The sequence below is a fragment of the Acipenser ruthenus genome, chromosome 26 (genome assembly GCF_902713425.1).
Source record: "Acipenser ruthenus chromosome 26, fAciRut3.2 maternal haplotype, whole genome shotgun sequence".
In the NCBI taxonomy this organism is placed as follows: Eukaryota; Metazoa; Chordata; class Actinopteri; order Acipenseriformes; family Acipenseridae; genus Acipenser; species Acipenser ruthenus.
Window position 1 is genome coordinate 4,763,182 of NC_081214.1, and position 23,264 is coordinate 4,786,445.

The following is a 23,264-nucleotide window of genomic DNA, read 5'->3' on the forward strand; positions in this document are numbered from 1 at the left end:
GGTTTTCAGAGCTACAGCTCTATTGAACAGAACCCAATTTATCTTGTAATCTCGAAATAACAGGTTTGAGACGTCGCCATCCTGAAATAATGAATCTTGTGATCTTGACGTAACTGATTAAAAAAAAAAAAAAAACAATTATCCTGGCCTTAATGTGACATTGTACAATTCACCGGTCTGTTTTTACTCTAATTTTGTGTTAATTAAGAAAAAGGAACACTTGCCTCAAGGGTTTTACAAACACACAAACCAAGACGTAAAGAAAATAAATGGTGCTGTAATGCAAGAAAATTGCCTCATTTGATACGGTTAATTAATAGTGTGCCGGTTAATATAGTGGAAAATGTACTTGCATCTGATAAATTATGTTTCTATAAGGGAATAAATAAAAGTCAGTCAAAATGAATTCACTGAAGGAGTTGGCATATTAGGGAAATTAACTGCACAATGTGTATTTAATTTAATTGAAAGTTATGGAGAGAAGGTAAGTTGCTGCTGTAGCAATTTCACTTTCTTTTTAAATTGAATTTATTAGCTTGATTTCCTTAAATATACTACAAACACCCAAAAACTGTTGTGCATGGTGACAACCGCCTTTAATGGAACGCCCCACTTTTTCCATGTGTACTGAATTCTATGTAGCCACATGCATACTTTAATGTCATTGCTTAATAGTTTTTTTAATGTGAGCGCCATCACTAACCAACTTCAGTATTGTTTAGCATTATGAGATGTGATACACATTTAAAGATGATATTGTTTAAAGATGGTGTTTTTAAGGTTAATCAACTTCTACAGTAAATACTTCATTTTTGGCCATAACTTGTAGACAAAATTCCCCGTCGTATAGACCCGTGTCCTTTGACACCCAACACTAGACGTAGCTTTTGAGGAACGGAAATTAAGTGGTGAACCCAACCTAGTAACACCAGAGTGCTTTAAAACCATTTATCTAAACTGAAATATACACAAGACACTTCTCTTTTTAACCATTCGCAATCTGCAACTGATACCATTTCAATTTAGGCTGTACAAAGAGCTTTGGCCTGTGATGTCCTCGGCTACCGATGATTAATGGTTCGAGCGGCTGTGAGAGTCCACAAAAGAAAAGTGCCAGGAGAAGCAGATGCAGCCAGTTTTACATTATCCTGGCTGCAACAAACTAATTCCGCCGTGTCAGCGCAACCGCCACGCTGCTGATTATGAAATATGATGCGTGTTGAATTTAATGGCTTTCCTCTGCCCTTCGAGCGAGTTCGTTGCTTTCCAATGTCGTTGCCTGTTCTTGTCTGAGTGGTAATAAGGGGGAGAATCATACGGTGTTCCATTGACTGTGGTGGCACTCTCACCAAAGTGTGTTTTACAATAAATTGCGTTACAAGACCCTGTTCCCCTGGAGAGAGTTCTGGGGTGTCAGGAGGTAAACGCATGCTTTTATTATCTAAATGCTTTCTGGGGGTGGGGGGGTGGGGGGGGTGGGGTATGACAATGTAAATTATGCAGGTCTTGCTCAAACAATCTTTCTTCTTATTAAGCCATGCTTCTCGTTTTCTCGATTTGAACAATAAATTAATTTAAACTATTTTTTGCAGAGTTAGAAGACGGCCAGGGTTTATTAATCTATTTGATTAATCATTGAGCTGTCAGTAATTACAGTAAAAATATCACAAAGCCAAACAATATTGAACACCACTGGCAACAGCAGTGTGATCAGAATTTCAGTATAGTGTTAAAGTGAGATGCACAGAGCCGTTTGGGTAAAAGGCCAACCAGTTGGTTAATTAACATTTAACAATGCAAAAATGTAGATGACATGTAAATATGATCATATGAGCGTAACACTTTCTGAAACACGTTTTTATACAAGGATGACATCAAGGTGAAATGTAATGAGTTTTGATTGGATATCAGTGACAAAATGTGCGCATATAAAATACAGATTGGATGTAGTGGAATGCTGTCTTTTCTTGTTTGTTCTGCTAATTAAGTAAGGTCAAGGGTGTTGCTTCTGTGTATTCTTTTCATCTTATTTTTAACAGACTTCTGGTGCACCAGTGTCATTAAGGATAAAATATTCATGAGCTCAAAAAGCATTGTGGGTTTTACCTGGCACCACATACTGTATTTTATGTAAATGCAGATTGACTTGAAAGTAAGTTGTTGAGGACATTTCACTGGGTTGCAATTACTGAGGGAATCTGCTTTACCTTATGATAAAGAGTAGTTGGTATCAATGTTTCAGAACTTGTCAGTTTGGAAGTTATATAACAACAGTGTGAAATGTGGTACTGCACTATTGCATAACAATCACTTTGGTTGCAACATACTCTGTAACCCTCTATCGATCGCAGTTGACACATGATCGGAAATGATTTGTGTGCTTAGCCGTTCTGTTTAACATTTGAGGGTTCTATACCCCAGTTGCATTGATACATTGCATTTGTATCAGACCCAAGGGAGTAGATATACTAATATTGAAAAGGCTACAAATACTACTTACACACACAACATGGGACAAAACACCAGGGAGTATTGGATACAATTCACACTTTTTCTTACCTGCAGCAGAGCATGTCTTACAGCCTCAAATTCTTCAGTGTCCTCCTCTTTGGTCATGCCGGGCACTGAAGGGAATGGTTCGAATGGGCTGCTAGCATCTGGCTGTGAAAGCTTACAAGGTTAACAAAACAAGGATAATAACATATACATTTCATATTACAAGTGTCAGTGCTACAAAAAATAGGTCAATGTGACCTACATCACCAGTACGGGCATCAGCTGAAAAATGTGCTCTTTCGTTACTGTGACCAAGATAGGCAAAAACAAATCTTGTTCTAGAGATACTGGTTTTAGTCACAGTCATCTTATCTATCTATTGATGAACAATATATTGTTTTATCTGTGTCTTGATTCTGCTGTGCAGTTACTGTAAACAGTACTATTTTGTGGCATAAGAGCCCACTTCCATAGAAGTACCAGAAGATCCAAATTGGGTTAAAGTGTGAATGTTATTGGAACAGAAGGCATATCCAGAAAATCACTCCAGTTACTGTCTTTTGGTTTACAGGAATAATTACAGAGGATTCAAAGGGGATACACAAGGGTTCAATCACAAAACAATAGTCAATGAGTGAAGGAAGACAGAACAAAGTGACACAGTGAAAATAATGTCTGACAAAACTAAACAAGCTTGCAAGAAAGTTGGCTAATGAGGGGTAAGAAATCTTTTTTTGAAGCCTTATTTAAGATTGATGCAGTTGAACAGAAACATCCTTCGCTCCTTACCTCTAAAGGGAGTTGTTCAGATATGAGACCTGCAGCGAGGCGAGAGGCTGACAGTCCTGTGGGAGTGATGGAGTCTTCCTGGTCTGCTGGTGGAAGACCACACTGCAGAGCTTCGTAGACCTCAGATAAAGAGCGCAGCAGCTCAACAGAACTTTGCACAAGGAAAAAGATGGGCAGAGTTAGTATCAGATGCCCATTAGCGTACTTTACTCATAGAATACATATTGAATACCCACCCCACAACAGGGCAAACATTATTACAAACTGAAACACTGGCATTGAGCAAAAACACATGAGCAAACCATTCTCAATGTAAAAAACACAGGGAGGATTAGGGCAGTGGCGTGCAAAAACCTAAACTAAACTTTATTGTGTTGTCTGGTTATTTAGTTGTGTGCCGATGGCCCTTGAGCAGAAAAGCAATTTCTCTGTTATACTGTCAAATTGCAAAGCATGGCGTTTATTTTCTTATTGAGTATGTTTAACTGCAACAAAAGATTTCTGATAAAGGTGTGTGTATATATCCAACATACAATTCGCTATTTTAATAATTCAGAATCCATACTTGTGTACAGTGATTAACGAGTATCCTCTTGGATATACAGCTAAGGCCAAAAGTTTAGAATCACCTAGAATTTTGAAAAAAAAAAACTAAAAAACATATGAACATAATTTAGATATTTTATTTAACATTTAACAATTATATTGTAAAAGTTTACCAGAAGCTATAATAGTAATACAGTATTTCATGTTAGATTTCGAAATTTTACAGTTTTCAATTGTCCATTTTTCGTGAAGTCTACGGAAAACTACAAAGCGGTATGTAATTCAATATGTTAACATAACATTATTCAGCAGGCTTCATTCGACTTTATAAAGCAAAATTAGTTAATTCAATAGCGTGATGCAAAACTGTTGGCCATAGCTGTAGTGCATATTGCTGTTTATGAAACCCGTCTTTAAGAATTTAACACATACAAAAAAATGATGTGCTATAGAATTAAAACAGAATTAATCCGAATTAAATGTGTCTTACATGCCAATGCAACCCAAATAAACACGTCTCTATAATAAGACTTTGTAAACATTTTATCAACCATTAAACTTGAGCCATTATCAGCTCACTGGAGAGGGGGTGCAATCGCATTAAGGAAGCACATTAATCCATTGCACCTTCCAGTCCCCAGAGTCAAAAACTGCAGAAGAACCTAGCTCTCAAACACAAGTCTCCCGGCTCGTACTTAATGGATTCTGTAACGCAGTGAAAGGATTTACAGGTCGGCTTTACAGTTTAGGCAGCCTGCCAAGACTGATTCGACAGCAATAAAAAGCAGACATATTAAGGCATCTCATGTGGAAAATTCATTCAGAAGCCACAACAGCCATCTGAATGGTAATTACTTTAAGCACAATGTGGTGGCAATCAAGCAAGATTGGATCATGGATTTAAACATATCGTTAGATTTTAAAATAATTATGCATTTTGAAAAAACGGAGTTGCCATGACCTTGGCACATGTCTGTCTTGTTTGAGAAAAAATATAGCACAGTAAAAAGGTGACAGTATTTTTTTTATGTATCTACTTGGAAGTGTTTCATTAAAGTATATCAAGAAAATTCACACTTGAGGTCCAGCAATGCGTGCCACCTAAAGGGTTGAAAATGGGTTTTTAAAAGATCCACCAGGCGCTCCCGTAAAAGTACATAAAACAGCATGTTTAGAAAGACAATATCTCTTACACATGATTCAGTTCAAGCTGCAGAGGACCAATACTGCCTTGATTCCAGGATTCATGTCTGTATTTACCCATTGGAGATGTTCCCAAAAGGGGATGCATGCTTGGCTTAGTTGATTTAGCGAGATGTGATGGAGGCAAAGTTATATGAAGTAACTTGCCCCAAGGCTACACAATAAGTCAGTGGCTTATCAAAGACTTTTCTGACTATTTTTACTCAGTCTGTCCAGCTAGTCTCACAGGAGTTAGAAATACAGTAGTCCATGAACAAGCTAGAATCAGTATAGGCAAAATGTCTTTTGAGTCAAATTACATATCTGCTAATTATAGATGGAAAATGTACTGTACAGTTCATTGTATTTAAGTGCCATAAATTCTACACAACTCAAACAATGGCTAATTGATAATATTACAGAATACAAAAGTGTTGTTTGTCCTGTATTGCTAAAATGTACAGTCTAGTTTTGAGTTTAATTATTCATTATAATGGGTATTCATGACCTCAAAGCTTTTATAAAATGCTACCAGCTTCTGTTCATTGCCCACATTGTCAATTGGAAAATAGTCCAGGGAATGGTGTGCATTCTTTCCTCCATATATCCAAGGCCAGATAATGGCAGAAGTCTGCAGTGTGTGGCAGGATTCTGCTTTTATTTGGTTAAGCAAGGCTACCAGATAGTGTTACAGCAATCTGAATTAGGCTGTTTTACTGGACTTCAGAAATCCACTGAAAGAAAAAACAGGAACTATTGGTTTTGACAGACAAAACAATTTTGCGTTCTTTAATTGGTTAAAATGACTGCGAAAATATTTTTGATTTACAAGGTAATCATGCATCATGTACTAAATGATACAAATGAAGTCTGCTTTGCAGTAATACCTTGATTGATGGCATGTCTTTTCAGTGCTGTTGTGCAGAGCCAGCCCAGTGCAATTTGAACACTCAGGCAGCCTGTCGCAAAGCCAGAAGGAGAACTCAGCAGGATCGACAGTGTCTGGTGGGACAGGGACAGTAAACTCGCCAACTGAAATTTCTCCTGAAAAAAAAAAAAAAAAGAACCATAGCATTTCTAAAACATCATCAGGAGATCCTGTGTTTTTTGTTTTCTTTTGTTCTATGCTGGTATAAGAGGACGGCAAACCAAGGCCAGCATCTAATTGCTTTACTATTCCAAAACTTTAAACCACCAAAAGGTATTAAATCACATTTGGCTTAATATAAAGCTGTAGTTTTTTTCCAAAGCTAACTTTTCAATATAGCAGTATCACAATGCAGGTGGGCCTGCAACCTTTAATAATGGTTTTCTGCTGGCCTCATGAAGTGTAACTCATGCTAAATGCTGTTAATACTAAGCGGCTTGTTAGAGATTTTATTGAGAAATGTAGCAAAGATCACTGGAAAAATGACTGGTTGCCAATAGATGTTTATCACATCAAGTCTGTATACAATTGTAAGGGTGTTATAGGGGTGTTGTTGGAGTGCATTTGTAATGTATTGCCGCTATGTTCATTTATTTTTGTTAAATGTAGTTTAAAGTGCCTCAACAACTGTTCTAAATTGCATGGTGTAAGCATGAGAATAAAAAGTTCAACATTAAAGGCATTTTCCTTGTCGACTATGGAGGGCACACACAAAAGGGAATGCAATACATGACTTCTAGAGTATCAAACACAGCAATCTCCTGTCCTGCAGAAACTGTGCCATGTGCCATCAGTCAGGTGGGGTGCACTGCCTGCACTTACCTTTTGATTGAAGACACTGGGGTAATATTTCAGTAGCCAGTGACTGAACATAGAGGGCATCCTCAGGGTTTGTGACAAGGTTAGTGTAGATTGTGGCTATTTTCTTAGTGAGGATTTGAACTGAACTTTCACTGGAACTTTGCAAATGCTGACCACTGGAAATGATAACATCAATAGCCTATGAAAAAAAAGAGAAATATAAACCCTGAATGTCTAAGTTTTCTTTTGCATTGTTAGTAACTGTTATTCAATGTGTCTTGCATGTTTTGACCTTTTTTGGTTACACATGGTGGTAGCTGTGGGATACCTAACCTGACACTGGACAGTGGGTGTAAGCTATAAATGTGGGACAAAAGTTTCCTTCTCAAGCTGTGTGTCATGTGACAAGATATGCATGTTACTGTAACTATACATATACAGACCATATGGGATTCCTACCAGCTTGACTGGTTAGGCTGCTCCTTTATCGCCAGAGAGAGTAGGAGCCTTGGGACCCGAAGATTCTGAGTTCACATCCTGAGACTCCTGTGCAAGGTTGCAGTAGACCCCAACACAGAATACACTGGGGTTCATATGAATCTAAAATAATGTTTTCCGACATCACTGAAGTTCATTTGATTCCAAAATGAACCAGCTGAATTCCCTTTTCTACAAAGTACTTTAACTCACCTGATGAAGCTGTGTGTAACTCACAGGGTACACCTGATTCAGCCCGGAGACAGGCAGAAACTGCAATGCCTCCATAATCCCGTGCAGAACACACACACCAAAGCAGAGGCAGCGAACTATCATCGGGAGGGAATGCGCTTCACCACAGGGTTCATTTCTGATCTGGTTCAGAGCTGACACAATTGCTGGGGATGAATTAGTTTTTCTTATTGCACAGTAGACAAATGTTATTAAGTGAGACTGCGGGATCAATATAACACTGGTACACCAGCTAGCTTATTGACACAATTGAATTCAAAAGTGATTAAAGGTATAATATAGACCACTTCAACTGTTCTAACTAAAAAAGGTTACTCGGTTAGAGTTTATTATGTCACCATATGCTGCAGGCTTTTAGTTTGTGTAGTTTACAAAAAAGGGACTCGTAAAAACTGGAAAAATAGACTACGTCAGAATTACTGAAGCATTAAAGAATGAAAAGCAAAAAAAATATATTTTTAAGGTTATTTTCAATTATAATACTGATAGTCTGTTTTTAAGACAGGGGTGGAAATATGATTCCCATTGCATAGCAGTTTGACCCATTCCTGGTTTGACTATGAGTTTAATAAGACACACCTAAGCTTGTTATCTATACACTGTGGCTAATCAAGCTTGTAGGACAACCTGAAATGGGTGAAACTGCTATGCAATAGGAGTCTTATTTTGATCCCTGTTATGTATAGTGAATTTGGAAAAAATGCCCTTTGTGCCTATTTCAGAGGCAATATTACACAGTCTTGTGTAAAAATCTCTAGCACCCATTTGTTCAAAAGGGGATACTTTTATTCCTGCGAGAGTATAACTGTACATGGCAGTGGAAGCAAATCCCTATATTGGAAGCCATAGAGCTGGCTGCTAATTAGAAACACAGCGTGTTTACACTCAAGCCTGCCCTTTTTAAGTGGGATTAATTGCGGAATAAATCAATGGTCTAACAGGAAGCCAAACAGAATCAGAAGTATTATTTAAAAAGCTTTGTTTTTAAGTATAGTTGTATTGCTGCAAGTGTAAATAGTAATGCATGTTAGCTTTGTAAAGGGCAATAAACTAAAAAGCACAAGAGAATCAGGTCTTCGGCCAACGGCTCAGGTACATCCAAAGTTCCAAAGTTTTTATCACCATTAAGCAAACCCTCAATGTGTACAGCACTCAACAGAACATTATGTAAAGCCCTTATAAAGTCTAATAAAGCATAACGAAAGCATGGTAAAGCATAGGTAAGCATCCAGAAGGGTAAAAAGGGTCCACACACCAAAGCACATGAAGTGCAAGTTCACAAGACCGCAGCCATAAGTCAGTATAGAAAAAGAGAGAACCGCACACTTTTGTGTCGAAAACGTTGGTGATATGTTTTTATGAGTTAAAGATACACATTTTTAGAGCGCAACTGAGTGTGCGGTCCTCTCTTTTTCTAAAATGCATAGTATAACCATGAGGTAAGCATGGTAAAACTGCAAAAATACTGTGGTAAACTTTCATAAAGGATCATTAAATTATCAGCACATTACCAGATTAAACCAGTAATAACCCAGCAGGCCAGTAGTAATTAGCTCACTTATTATTTTGTGTGTGTGTCTGTAACTATGCATATGTTTGTGTGGAGTAAATTGAAGTGTTTAAGTTTAAAGAGGTTTGTAAGTTCTTACCCATGGGTATCAACCCTCTCTGAGGTCCATGTGTAAGCAGATCTGTTGCTTCTGTCTTTTTTGATACTTGTCCAAAGTTTAAGATGTGCCATGATACCTATAAAAATAGAAATGAAACCATTATATAAAAGTTACACAAGAAATGGTGTTGTTTGTCTGCAACAATCAACTTGATTTTAGACAGGACCTAACTCAATGTGAGCAAAATAAAGACAAACCAAGGCAACATTTAAACATTATAAGGTATTTAAACTGAAAAAAAGTTACACATTGTCAAATGTGTTACATTTTAGACAAGAACAATTACAAAAACATAATCTCAGATTTTCTATCCATGGTCCCATTAAACAGAATGTCAACTTTTCAATTACGTCAATACTGTATTTACAGGACAAAAAGATGCCCAAATCCGCTAAACCAAGTCCACAACCAGGAGGACTTAGGTCAGCCAGGGTGTACTTGGCTCACCGCGCACCAGTGACCCATATAGTCTGGCCGGGCTCCTGTGGGCTTGCCTGTAACCTACCCAGAGCTGCGTTGTCCTCCGACACTATAGCTCTGAGGTGCCTATGCATGGTGGGTCTGCAGTGTGAAAAGAAGCGGCACACGCTTCAGAGGACAGCGTGTGTTCGTCTTCACCCTCCAGAGTCAGCGCGAGGGTGTTGGTGGTGAGCTGAGCCTAAAAATAACTGGCTATTTCTAAACTGGGAGAAAACGATAAAAAAAACAATTGGTGACGACTAAATTAAAAAAAGAGCTATAGCCATGGTGCATCTTGTAATAAAGATACATCTGAATTTCAACAGAGCCCTTTCAGCCAGTTAATGAGTCACAAAACCAAAGCTATTGTGCTGGACTGTACTTACTTTGTGGAGCTCTGAAATGAACTGGTGTGGAAATGGGGCTTCAAGCTCTGAAGTAAGCCATACACGAAACTGCCTCTTCTTGTTCTGCTTTTTCCTGCCTACATGAGCAAAAATAATTGCTATGGTTATGTGCATTATGTAAATCTGTGTAATACATCACATGAAGCCTGCAAAAATTCTCGATCTAATTAAAAAAATAAAAATAAAAAAAATAATCTATTTCAGGGTTGTGGATACCAACTGCCCGTGTTTCATATCTTACAACCTGCAGGTGCTCCCAGCATCTTGCTGTCATACTTTAATCCCACGCTGTGTCTACTGAGCAGACCGCTACTTCAAAGGAATGTACATTATTAAAATGGAAAAGTTCAGTAGCACGATGATGAAGGCATTTACTGGAGGTAGTAATAGAGCATAGGGTAAATATTATACTACAAGAAACTGCAAACATGCAGTATAGATTGGGTACAGTACATCAAGTAGCATTGGTACAATACTGTAAAATACCCTCAGATTTAGTGTTACCATTGTGTGGGGTTTTTTGTACCTTGGATCAGCTTCTCATAGAGGCTGCATATAAAGTCTGAGGATGCTAAATGCAGGTTCTCAAGGATCAGCCAGCCATCCTGTTCCACCATGTCATCCAAGGCTGTTTCGATGTAACCTTGAAAATCTTCTTTTATAGTTGCTACAGATACAGGGATGCTTCTTTCCTATGATCAAGAAAGATCAATAGCGTTGCAATGCTAAGTCTTCAAAGAGATATACTGTGCATGTCAGTCAACCTTAACGCTTAGTCCCACGGCCACTGATTTTGAATGGATGTCGTTATGAAGTGTTTTGATAACTCAGAAGTCAGATAAAGCATGTTAGCTCACCAAATAAAAAGGTATAGAAAGATTTTTCAATCATTTCAACATTGACATGTTGAGCAGATCTGCTTTCAAAAGAGCGTTTATTCCTCCTTGTCACAATTCTCTCCTTGTAAAATGGCTATGAAGTAGCTTTGTCAAATTGTTTGATTACATGATGCGCTCAATCAAGGATTTTTTTGTTTGTTTTCAAGTATCCCAGGGCACCAGAGATTTAATTTTATTTCGCAATTTTTGTCTGTGAGATCTCAGTGGACCCTTATAATATGAAAACAATTTGATGTTAATGTTTCTGAAGACAACAAAGCATGCCCAGGAGAATCATAGAATACTTGAGTACCAAGATTGCAGCCAATAGCTATATTTCTTTGTTGTCATGCAGAAAACTAAAAAAAGTCACATAATTGCAATGTGGCCGTTGAGGTTATTATAATATAATTGTATTTTGACATGCTTCAAGAGTATTATAGGAATCTCCAGCTGTCTTCACTAGTAATTATCGAATCATTGTGTATTTACTCACAACAACAGACTTTGTTCTTCTATTTTGCATAACCTACCACATTAAACCTAGCATGTCTATTTCTCCCCATGCCAGTCTATTAACAGATGCATCCTTTACCTGAGCAAGGACACAAGGTATGATTGGTGCTGGTCTATTTAAATTCACACAGCGACAGAAGAAGATATCAATACCTTGGCAGCGATGCATATGACAGTTGCATGCTGGACACTCCTCGCTAAACACACATTAGAGGGACCTTTAGCATGTGATAATCCTGATGGAAGGAGAACAAGAATCCCAAGAGAGTCTACTGCAAGATCTGAAAAGAAAAACAAAAAGCTATTTAAAATATCAGGATTTTGCCGTTATTCTTAAAAAAAAAAACCAAAAAAAAAACATAGTATATCATCCGGAACATTCACCAATTCCATCATCAAATCTGAGCACAACTGACATGACACGCTTGATAATCTTGCTATACAAAAGTCCTCTATTTTAATATATGCCACTGTTTAAAGCAACAGCTCTGCCCCTTCCTTACCTGCAATATCACTAACTGTTGGATATGGTCTAGCCTGCACACTGCTGTTCTTCTGCCTCTTGATGTAGAGGGACAGAGCGCCTGTCAGGCGGTCAGGACGGAGAGTGCGGAGGACGAGGAGCTTCTGGAACTCTGAGGCCAAGCCCGGGATTCCAGAACTCCCAGGGGCATCGTCAACATTCTCCACTGTAAATCCCTGTGCTGCTGGAGAAAATACAAGATACAAACATCCATGCTCAGATCTGCTGGATGTAATATCTTACTTTAGTGTTCTGGTACCTGGTAACAGTTAGGAATAGGAGTTAGACACGCATACTGGTTTGTTGCGTGTCTAAGCAGCTGTGTTATAAAAACTGATCTGAGATTTACAGAAACAAAATGCAGTTAGTGTAACGGAATCGCACGTGGCTTACTTTAATCTGTACTGCAGAGATAACTGGAGCAAACAAGTATACAATCCATCACTACTGCCAAAAAATAAATACAAAGTAGGGGTGGAGGAGGGGCAACAGGTTACTGGTTTTCACAATACATAGTTCTTTATGCATTTCACATTAAAAGTTCCTAATGTGCTGATTTATCACATCAGAGCCTTCGCTGTTATTAAAATGTATTTTGGTGCTTTGTTGTGGTAAATCTTATCAAGTTCCATTTGATGTAACTTGCTTTTGATTTAAGGCTTTTTTCCCCCCTGTCTATTAAAAGCTGTTTTTGCAAACAGGAAAAAAACAATACCGAGTGAACCTGTAATGAGATCAGAACATTGAGAGGATTATACCACCACACACATCCACACTCTGTTAAAGTGATATTCTCATAAGCAGTAAGCCACCTATCACGGTTTGCATTGTTAACATGTGGAATAAAAGTACAGATATTTCTCCTGTCTATGCTTTCATGGCACAACCAGGCTCTCCCACTGGCTCAGGCACTTGGCACAACGACTCCAGGTTGTGAAAATAAACATATTACTATAGAGATATTTGAAACAATCAATAAAAAGGTAAAGCAATCCTACACTATGCTTAATTAGAAAAACTGAAGGTACGTCTATGGCAAGCTTTGAGAAATTTCAACAGTATGGTACAAGGTGGTACAGTATGTATTTGATTTGTTGTACCAGCACGGCTTATCCTATTTGCCATACTGATCTGTACTTCGCCCTGCTTGCCTGTGTTTTATCATGATTTCACTATGCTTATATATGCTTTACTATGCTTTTACCATGGTACACTGCAGTAAATCTTTATAAGGTGTGGCAGGGTGGCAGGGTGAAAGCCCTGCTGGTGTACGGTGTGTGTTTGGGGGGGGGGGGTAGTATTGGGTGGCAGGGAGGGGGTTAAATGTGGCTGGAGCTGTGAATTGTATAAGTGATTAAATGATTAATTAAGGCTCCAGTCACAGGTGTATAAATAGGGTGATCACGGGTGTTGTGGGGGTAGTGGGGTAACGGTGGTGGCACTGTGTGGTTTTGTTGCTTTTGAATTGTGTTACGTTTGTAAACTACAACGTTTCTGGTCTCTGAGTCTCCTTGCTGACACGCACCCCTTCACATTGGGCATTACTAGAACAGGTGGATTGAGCCAGACCACTGGGATCAATGCTTGTGCTTTACTTCAACTGCCAAGTATTAAACCTGTAAGCCTTTTCTGCATTTCATGTGTCCCACCAAATAAAAATCACCACAAGTAATCTTTTCCGCAACACACAGTAACAAGAAGTCAAGCCACTATAGTTCCATACAACAGATGAATTGAAAGAAATGCATTAACAAACCTCCACGGGCTGATACTAATGTCGCTGTGATATACAGCACTCAGTTTTACGTTATGCCATATGGTGCATTTGCTTTGGCCCCAGAGTGCAGATTATGCTGAGAAGTAAAGTAATTGTTTCCTTAATAATATGTGACAGCAGAGAAATGTGCAACAGAATCACTTTTAAAAGTCTAACCCATTGCAGCGTTGAAGCAAGCATTACACAAACTGAATAAATTGGTTTTACAGGCTTTTTAAGACGCAGTATTTTTTTTTTAATATGTTATTTTTTTTCTTCAAATCCTTCAACGAGAGCTCAGGCCCACTGTTCCACATTATTGTCAATCCCTATAGCTATAGGCATTCCCATGAACCCTAACTGCTGCCATGCTGGCCAGTAATGACTACACACTCACAAGATGCATTTTCCAAATACACGGCTTCATTGTTTCTGCTTGCCATTGTGAAACATCCATTCAGGGAAATTAAACACTGTTGCCGGAATTCAGTCAGTTCTGACAAACAGTTATGATTGCAGGCCTCCAGTGAATTTTAAACCCAGCCTTCTGAGCACAAAGCAGTACAATAATACAGTCTTTACATCCGCTGTGGACAAAATGCATTTCCTTGTAACCATTCAATACTGGAGCCTATGCAACAGTACCCTAGCTTGGGATATTGAATTATGGTGTGGATCTGGATTTGCCTATGAATGTTGTATGTGTAGTTCCAACAAGTTGTACTTATTTATTAATTTTTAAATAATGTGCCAATTATTTTACCCCATTTTCCTCTACAATTCAGAATGTCCAATTATGCTCCCTCGCCACAGAAATCCCCCACAACAGCTCCACAGCATATAACGATGAGCTACCGTACCCTGGAGGACAAAGGCCAGCCTTGCTGTTTACCAGGCACCTGGACAGTAGGGTCCACTGTAGCGTGGAGGAGAAACAGTCTGTGATGATTTTGCCTCCCTAACCTACGAGAGCACCAGAGGCAATGGATTACTCCCAGTGTAATCCCCAGCAAAGACTGACTACTTGCAACAAACCTGCGCTCCCCTGACAAAGACTCACACCACACCGTTGTTCCTTTAATAGGTGAGCCACTTGGAGAACCCACTTGATATTTTATTTATCTCCTCTATAAAACTACTTTACCACAGTGCACATCACCATAGCACAACAATCTCAGTGCATGCATTTCTCCATATCCCGCAGATTACCTTACCCAATGGTAGTGTTTCCAGTTCCGGGTGGTCTGAATTGTACCATGTCTCCCACTCAGTGGAACTCTCAGCTACCTGCACACAAAGGAAAAACAAGAGCAGGTCTTCAGACGAATAATCCAGCTAATGTAGCTCTGCATTTGTAAAATCATTATAAAATTCATAACTAGTCGCCATTTGTCTAGGGCATAACCATAATTCCTTTCAGGTTGTCTGGAAAATGAAAATAGCTCTAAATGAATGCAAAAGGAGAAATAGCATAGCTTTTTTTTTTTTGTAAGCTGATCTGACTCTAAACTCTTACTACGTGTGTAGTGTACAGCTCTACTCTCTCCGATATTCACAAGAAATCACTCCTAATGTCCGGTTGCTAGTAAGGAGGCTCAGATCTTTTTTAACTGAATGATAAAGACAAACAGGCTTTAAAAGGAATGTTCTAATTACACTGACATGCTACACTTCCACTGCTTCTACTCTGCAAGGGAACAAAAAAACAAGGTCAGAATTATTGTAGGTCAGGGTGACTTACCTGCACACAAACACTGTCCAGAGGACCAGGTAAAACAGACAGGCCCAGCAAGCTCTCCCATCTCTCTGGGGGAAGCCAGGCTGGGGGGTCAGCATCAGAGCCAAAGTCATTCAGTGTCAGAGCAACACTGCCACAGCCTTGGAAGCCTTTTGGTAAAAAAAAAAATATATATATATATATATATATATATATATATATATATATATATATATATATATATATATATATATATATATTTCTTCAGACCTGTCACTTTACCCTTACCTAAATGATTTGCAGTAGCAATGCAGTATACTTTTATCTTGAGGTCACCAAAAGAAAAAAAACATTACACTTCACCGGTATACTATAGCAAACTTGTTAGCCGCCAAGTCCTTGTCTTGTATGTAAATATTGTAATATTGTTATCATTCACAAAGTGTAGTTTTGTAAGACAGAAAGTAGTTACCATGGCCATAAACATAGGACCATGATGTATGGTTCTTCTAATATATTCAGCATAAATCACCTTCAAGCACATTGGGTCCCCATCACACAACCAAGTGCTCAAAATGAATGTGCATTACTGTACACAGCATGCTACCACAGAAGAGGAGACCGCTATGAACATACTGAATGACTGAAGAGATTATATCCCACTCTGGCTAACTCAGCAGAAATAGGACAGATATTGTCAAAATGTTATTTCCCATGCACCTTCCACTGCACATTCTTTAAATTACCTGAACGCGAATGGCTGTTAACAACTTAAGTGGGCGCTGTCAAAAAAGATCTGCAGTCTTCATGCACACTGTCTAAGCATATCGATTTATATCAACCTAATAGTAAGTAATAAAGGACCATTGCAATAGAAAAGTCTCAGGACTGGAGAAGACTTATAGCAGCAGATTGTGGAAGGCTGTTTGTGAGTGCAGGGTGACAGATGGCATAACGATGAAAACTGGGGACCGTACAGAACTCCAAATCTACTTGAGAAAGCCAGCAACGGGCTGAGCCATGAAACTACCACCCGTTGCGAGATGCCAATGATAAACTAACTGACAAAACAGACTCAGGCTGTCTGACAGTGAAGTGCTCCCAGAGGATTCAGGAAGTTGCTTAAAAGGACAGGGGGTTTTGTTTCAAGCTGTGCAACATGCTGCTTCCTAATCTTCACATACACTATATTGCAGACGATGAAGCCTTCAATATTGACCAATTTTTACTTTGTCAAACTAAACTGGCACATAACGCCAAATCAGTCTCCCTGCTACTATGCCATTTCAAATTCTAATTTGGCCACTGTAGTCAGGAGTGCATATTTGGTGCTATGGTGCTGGATTCTAGCGCCAAGGTACCTCATATAGCGGCAGCAACATTAAATTCAAGTTAAATTAGTTAAAAAAGTTTTTTTTATTTTTTCTATTCCTTAGCAACCACAGATGATGATAGTTTCTCATTGGGTCTGGACTACTCACATGACTCACCCACATACACAGGAGAGAAGGTTTGTGTCATGTGAGAAGTTGTGAGGGGGGCTTGATTAGAGCAGGGTTTGCACCTGACTGTAGTTAACACATAAACTGAACAGTAAGCAAAATATACAGTACATATTAAATGACTACATAGCCATCGATACAAGACTAACCTAACTACTGGCATTTACAAATCCCATATACAGTGTGATATGTCAGCTCATGTTGTTAGGTTTCAGTAAATCAAAGCTAGAATATACCAAGCTATTAAAACATGCTCCTGTTCTGGCAGCCTTTACCTTGAAAGAGGAGGGCCAGTTCTTCCTCACTGAGTGAACCTCCACTCTGCAGCTGGATATATAAAGTGAGCATAGCAGAGAACACCAGGCTGTGTTCGGGATACAGACTCCTGAAAAGCAATGTTTAGTACACCTTTTGAATAGCCTGGGGAAAAAGCAGCAACATCTTAAAAAAATATAGAATAAAGGAGTGTAAAAGAGACTTGTCATGAGTAAATAAGATGGGGTGTCAATTTACTGACACGCCTCTGTCATATTATTTATTTATTTATAAAATAATCAAGCAGCAGCTCCTGGTTCCAGAAGTTTCCTGTACTTTGATAGGTTATCTGTTTACTTCAGAATGGATCTCTTGCACAGACCAACCAAGGGCAGATATTTTTGTTAAACCTCTTAGACACAACAAAAGGTTTCTAGGAGGTAAAATATGCATATAAATTGAAGGCGGGAACAATCTTTTCAGTATTTATTCACACAATCACTTTTTACAGCGTGCCACAGAGAAAAGGCCACACATGCCAAACTTCAAACTGTTCAAATGCTGCAGATCTCATAAGCTGCATGGATTTCTCACACAAGCCTTGCAAAGCGTGTAAAGCAATTCCAACCAGTGTCAGTAATCTGTAAGCGTGTGTAAAGAATGGAAAATCTGTGTCTGTAGACATTGTGTCTGGCCATTCAGTCTAACACTTGTATCCCTGATGGGTAAACTCAGTTCCGTTATTTAAAAATCTGTTAGCGGATAAAAGAATTGAAGCACTCTCAATGTAAGCCCCCCATTTATAGGTGGTTGCTCAAAATGGCAGTGCATGACATCTAACCTTATAAGCAGCATACTAATAACACAGTCGACTTTCTCTACAGCTGAATGTCATCTTGGGGCACAGCTTCATTTTGTATGCATAGTAAAAGTCTCTGATGAGGCTGCTGGGACTACACGGCCAGCCACACTTACTACCCTTCACCTTTTATCTGTTTCATTTGCCTGTCCTTAATTGAAAATCCATCAATGTGACATAAACGCTGCTAAAGGAAAGATTTTTTTTTATATAATAATAATAATCCTAGCAAGTAAAGGTCTCTATAGACCCTGCTGCTTTTAGTTCAGCATATTCTCATCATTTCCTTGAAGACTATTTTTTTCTCACCGCTGGTGGAATTATCAACACGGAATGTTTCACTGAAAAATAATCATTTACGTAGCATATGTATTTATATGCAAATATAATACTTAGAATACTATTCCTTTGAATTAAGTGTCAAGAAATGATCACGTTGACAATTATAATAAATAGCTGTACTGATAAAAAAGGACCAGTCCAGTTTGTTTTATTCTTAGATTATCCTTTAAATTGTCGAAAGCCTTGATAAGTCTAAAATTGACCAATTATTCACCAAACAAAGGTTCAAAATACCAAAGCAGATTGTTGTCTGTAACCTACTGATTTATTGCTTGGTAAACCGTTTCAGTCAGTTGATCCACCAGCTGGCTGATTTGATTGGCTGAGAGGCTGTGCTCCTTGGTTCCGGGACTGAGAATCGCAGGTTCCTGAGGGCTGCGGATTACCTCCATGGATTCAAACTGTGTCGACAGTGATTCTGCTGGGGGCTCTGGGTCTGTTAGAGAGGCATCAATCCTACTATCCAAGTCTGATGTAAAGAAAAAACAAATGAATTTACAGTGTGGTTATGAAGTTTGCCGGCCACTTTGGCTTCCCAGTGTTCAATATGTTGTGCATCCCATTCAAGGCTGTAAAATGGAAACCATAAATGCTGCAGAAGTAGAGCCCAGATTGCTCTCTTCTGTCAGTAACTGGCTATTTACACTTGACTATAATTTCCATGTTTTTCAAATGTACAAATTGTTCTTGCCATCCCTCAGCTGTCAGCTGCTGACATTGGCTTTTCTTAAGTTTGCAAAAGTAAATTCTAACAGCTTACAGTTCAAGAGAGAAAAAGAAAAAGGCTGATAGTACTATATGCTAACTGAGAGCATTTCAAATGAACAATGTTGTTCATAACTTTCAGGACATTGTGACCTCTGCTTGGTCTGTCCAAATGTAATTTTGTCAGATAAGATGCTGTTGTCACCCTGCACACCACACGGTTGCTCCCTGACTAGGTGAGCCACTTGGAGAACACACTTGATATTTTATTTATCTCTTCTATAAAACGGCTTTACCAGAGTGCACATCGCGAGTTACACCATAGCACAAAAATCGCAGTAAACAGTTTCATCATTCCGAAGATTAAATTAAAAAATTGTGTCCGAGGGGGATATTCTAGCAAACAGCTTTCCTGCAGATTAATCTGAAGCTAATTGCCAAATTACATTTTATATGTGTATTAACAGAACGAACCCACAAGCCATTAGTTGTTTAAAGGGTTGTTAACACAATATTTTTTCAGTTGTGAAAAAAGCCTGCTTATCTGTATGTCATAAACACATGGATGGTTGAGTAAATCCCTGAACACTGATCATTTTTCATTAGATAGCAAAATGTGCTTGGAAAGGCTATAAAGATGGTTATGGCCCTGATGGGGAAAAAAAAAAAAAAATTGATGTCAATGTTTACTTCTGATATAACAAAGTGCCAATTCGTTCATTCAAAACATTTTGATTTTGGAAGCGCAGACAAGCCCTTCTGAAGCAGAATACATTGCTTTATACTATAGGAAGGATCTGTACTGCCTACAGCATGCTACTGCCCCCATGTGTAATGCATTAAGAGGCAGGAAGATCAATGCAGTCAGGAACCCAATACAGTACAAACAGATGTGGTTATGCAGTTTACAGGACTGTTTGTGGACTGCAGATTAGGGTTTATTTTGTGATACACTCATTGAAAAAATGCAATAAAACGCTTTAAGAATCAAATTTAAAAAACATAGGATTCCTGCGTATCAAAGTTTAATAATTAAATGATGATTTGTGGTCATTATATATATACTGGGGCAGCAGTGTGGAGTAGTGGTTAGGGCTCTGGACTCTTGACCGGAGGGTCGTGGGTTCAATCCCAGGTGGGGGACACTGCTGTTGTACCCTTGAGCAAGGTACTTTACCTAGCTTGCTCCAGTAAAAACCCAACTGTATAAATGGTTAATTGTACGTAAAAATAATGTGTAAAAAATAATGTAATTGTATGTAAAAATATTGTGATATCTTGTAACAATTGTAAGTCGCCCTGGCTAAGAGCGTCTGCTAAGAAATAAATAATAATAATAATAATACTTCAGTGGACAAAACTGAAGGCATATGAAAGAAAAGGTTTTTAAAAAATGTACAATGTTTGAATCTTTTAAACCTTTTGTGTACATATTTTAAAAACCTTTTCTCTTATATACACACAAATATATTGTCCTCATCTTGTCATCATGTAATACATGAATAAATAAATACGTAAACAAATAGAGAAATACTGGTACGCCATTCTGTTTTCCCATTGGTCTAATCTGTATCCAGTAAATTAACAATACATATTGGTGAGAGAGTAGGGGGAGGGTGTGTGTAGAACAGAGGCTGCGCACATGGGTGCACATGGGTGTGTGTGGGTGTCTGGTGATGGAAACTGTGTTTAATTGAGTGATTGCGGTGTGATTGGAAAAGTGTGGAATGTGGCCAGGTGGTAATGGAATGATTGGTTGGCAATTACCCCTGGTCACGGCCTATAAAAGAACAAAAAAATGAATGTTTGGTGTGGGTTGTGTAGCAGAGTTAGGAGAAGGAGAATGAGAAGGAGAAGGAGAAGAAGGAGAAGGAGAAGGAGAAGGAGAAGGAGAAGGAGAAGAAGGAGAAGGAGAAGGAGAAGGAGAAGGAGAAGGAGAAGGAGAAGAAGGAGAAGGAGAAGGAGAAGGAGAAGGAGAAGGAGAAGAAGGAGAAGGAGAAGAAGGAGAAGGAGAAGAAGGAGAAGGAGAAGGAGAAGAAGGAGAAGAAGGAGAAGGAGAAGGAGAAGGAGAAGGAGAAGGAGAAGGAGAAGAAGGAGAAGGAGAAGGAGAAGGAGAAGGAGAAGAAGGAGAAGGAGAAGAAGGAGAAGGAGAAGGAGAAGAAGGAGAAGAAGGAGGAGAAGGAGAAGAAGAAGAAGGAGAAGGAGAAGAAGGAGAAGGAGAAGGAGAAGAAGGAGAAGAAGGAGAAGGAGAAGGAGAAGAAGAAGGAGAAGGAGAAGGAGAAGAAGGAGAAGAAGGAGAAAGGAGAAGGAGAAGGAGAAGGAGAAGGAGAAGGAGGAGAAGGAGAAGGAGAAGGAGAAGGAGAAGGAGAAGGAGAAGGAGAAGGAGAGAGTAAGTGCAGAGCACCGGGATAGCTGTGCTTGGGTGTTTAGGAGTGTTTTGTTCAAACTGTTATTTTGTTTGTTTTGTGTTCATTAAAAGTGTGCAGAAAACGCTAAACTACAGTGCCTGGGTTGCTATTTCTGCCACTGGCCAGCATTGACCGCCAGTCACGTTACCACAATATATATATACATATTTTTTTTCAGCCAAAATGTATAATGAAAAAATGAAACACCTTGGCTTAAAGCAATTGATTTCAGCAGTAAGGATCAGCTGCTTGTCAGCTTTTCAAAGACATCTGTTTTTAAAACCTAACTGTCTTGTTGTTTACCATAGGCTATCTATCTGTTTTAACAACCTCCAGTGACACTCCACATCGCTCATTACGCAGGACACTGCTAACGCATTCACTCCACCACGTTCAGGACTAATACACAGCTACCCAGTAACACCTCGCAATAAATGCTGGCAGAATACTTTACTAGATTGAAGTTTGTTGCACAGAAGATAACTTATATCTTTATATCATTGGTGGTACAGTTCTGTACTGTATATTCTTGGTTGTGATATCAAGGGACCAGCAAAGTGGGGAAATTAAGACACCCTGTTGAAGTACTAAACATCAAGAATTATCTTCATAAAGAGCTTAAAGTTTATAAAGGTTTACAATGGGCTTAAATATACTACATGCTTGTAAAATCTGGAGATCTGTGTGAGCATTTGTTGTAATTTCCATTAAACTAACACAATACTATGTCATGAAAATGATGTTTAGTAAACTCACATCAGGCACAATTATTTTTCTGTATTCTTGGAATCAAATATTTCCTGTACATGCCTATATCTTATAATATATATTAATAGAAAGAATATGACAAGCGGAGGATTTCTGCCAATCACTTTCACTGAGAACAAGACACAGCACAGTTTTGTTAAACACACATTTTAAAGAGTCTGCAGTGATCTGTCAGGCAAACCAAATGACTGATTTGATTGTAGTCAGACTCCACTGACTTTTTTTTTAAATCCAGAAACAAACAAAAACAATTAGTCATATATTAGCTAGAACATGACAGGGTTTTGTACTTGAGGATAACCATCTCCCTCGCTAGCATCTCCTTGTACACTCGATGAACCCTGTAATTATCGATAAATGGGTATTTGACAAAGCTGACCAGACACATAAGGGCAGAGCTGAGAAAGGGCTGGGATTAACTTTACCGTGTTCTTTACTTGGAGGAATGACCTGGACTTCTTGCCAGAACAGTTCAAGTCAGTGCAATTTAAAAAGCAAAACCAAGCTGTTTAGTGCATAAATAATTAATTTGCTTTGCATATCTGTAAGAAATGGGCTTAAGTGCTTATTTTAATGGGCACAGAAGAGATGCCAAATGTAGTTCCATACAATTCTGTTCAAATGTGCTTTGCAAAACCTTAAAAGCAAGCAAATTGAAATATTGTACTATCAAAATCTGACGTGATCATCTTACTGCCTCAGAGGTGATTAACAGACCAATTAGCTGTACGACTTAAATCCAGCACTGCAGCCAGCCACCCCACAGTATCGCATCACTGTAGGCTACCTTTTCCATTAAGAGGATTTCGATGTTGTCTGTCCTTGATTCCTTCTTCTTCAGTTTCAAGAACCAATCCAGTTCTGGCTTGAGGATGCTGAGCATCTTCAACCTGTAACCATAGAAACATCACTCACCAATCAAATTACCCAAAGAGCATTTAATTCTCCATTACAAAAAAAAAAAAAGACGTAATCACAAATAAGCTGGAAATTTAAAATATATGTTGCAAGGTGATGGATCATTAGCC

At 38.7% G+C, this 23,264-nt stretch overlaps 1 protein-coding gene across 6 annotated transcripts in view; it reads right to left on the reverse strand.

Annotated features, from left to right (window-relative positions):
- LOC117430316 (dynein beta chain, ciliary-like) overlaps window positions 1-23,264 on the reverse strand; it is a 97,325-nt gene that overhangs the window by 11,021 nt on the left and 63,040 nt on the right. For 4 of the 6 annotated variants that reach the window (XM_059001342.1, XM_059001338.1, XM_059001343.1 and 1 more), the window contains exons 67-81: window positions 23,024-23,126; window positions 18,617-18,824; window positions 17,175-17,284; window positions 15,422-15,567; window positions 14,895-14,967; window positions 11,905-12,108; window positions 11,555-11,682; window positions 10,534-10,699; window positions 9,987-10,084; window positions 9,121-9,217; window positions 7,433-7,617; window positions 6,764-6,941; window positions 5,901-6,057; window positions 3,286-3,436; window positions 2,560-2,670 (exon numbers count right to left, since the gene is read on the reverse strand). In XM_059001342.1, coding sequence (XP_058857325.1) covers window positions 2,560-2,670; window positions 3,286-3,436; window positions 5,901-6,057; window positions 6,764-6,941; window positions 7,433-7,617; window positions 9,121-9,217; window positions 9,987-10,084; window positions 10,534-10,699; window positions 11,555-11,682; window positions 11,905-12,108; window positions 14,895-14,967; window positions 15,422-15,567; window positions 17,175-17,284; window positions 18,617-18,824; window positions 23,024-23,126 — 2,115 coding nt within the window. The remainder of the gene's footprint in view (window positions 1-2,559; window positions 2,671-3,285; window positions 3,437-5,900; window positions 6,058-6,763; window positions 6,942-7,432; window positions 7,618-9,120; window positions 9,218-9,986; window positions 10,085-10,533; window positions 10,700-11,554; window positions 11,683-11,904; window positions 12,109-14,894; window positions 14,968-15,421; window positions 15,568-17,174; window positions 17,285-18,616; window positions 18,825-23,023; window positions 23,127-23,264) is intronic. The other 2 variants (XM_059001339.1, XM_059001341.1) reach the window with 2 other exon arrangements.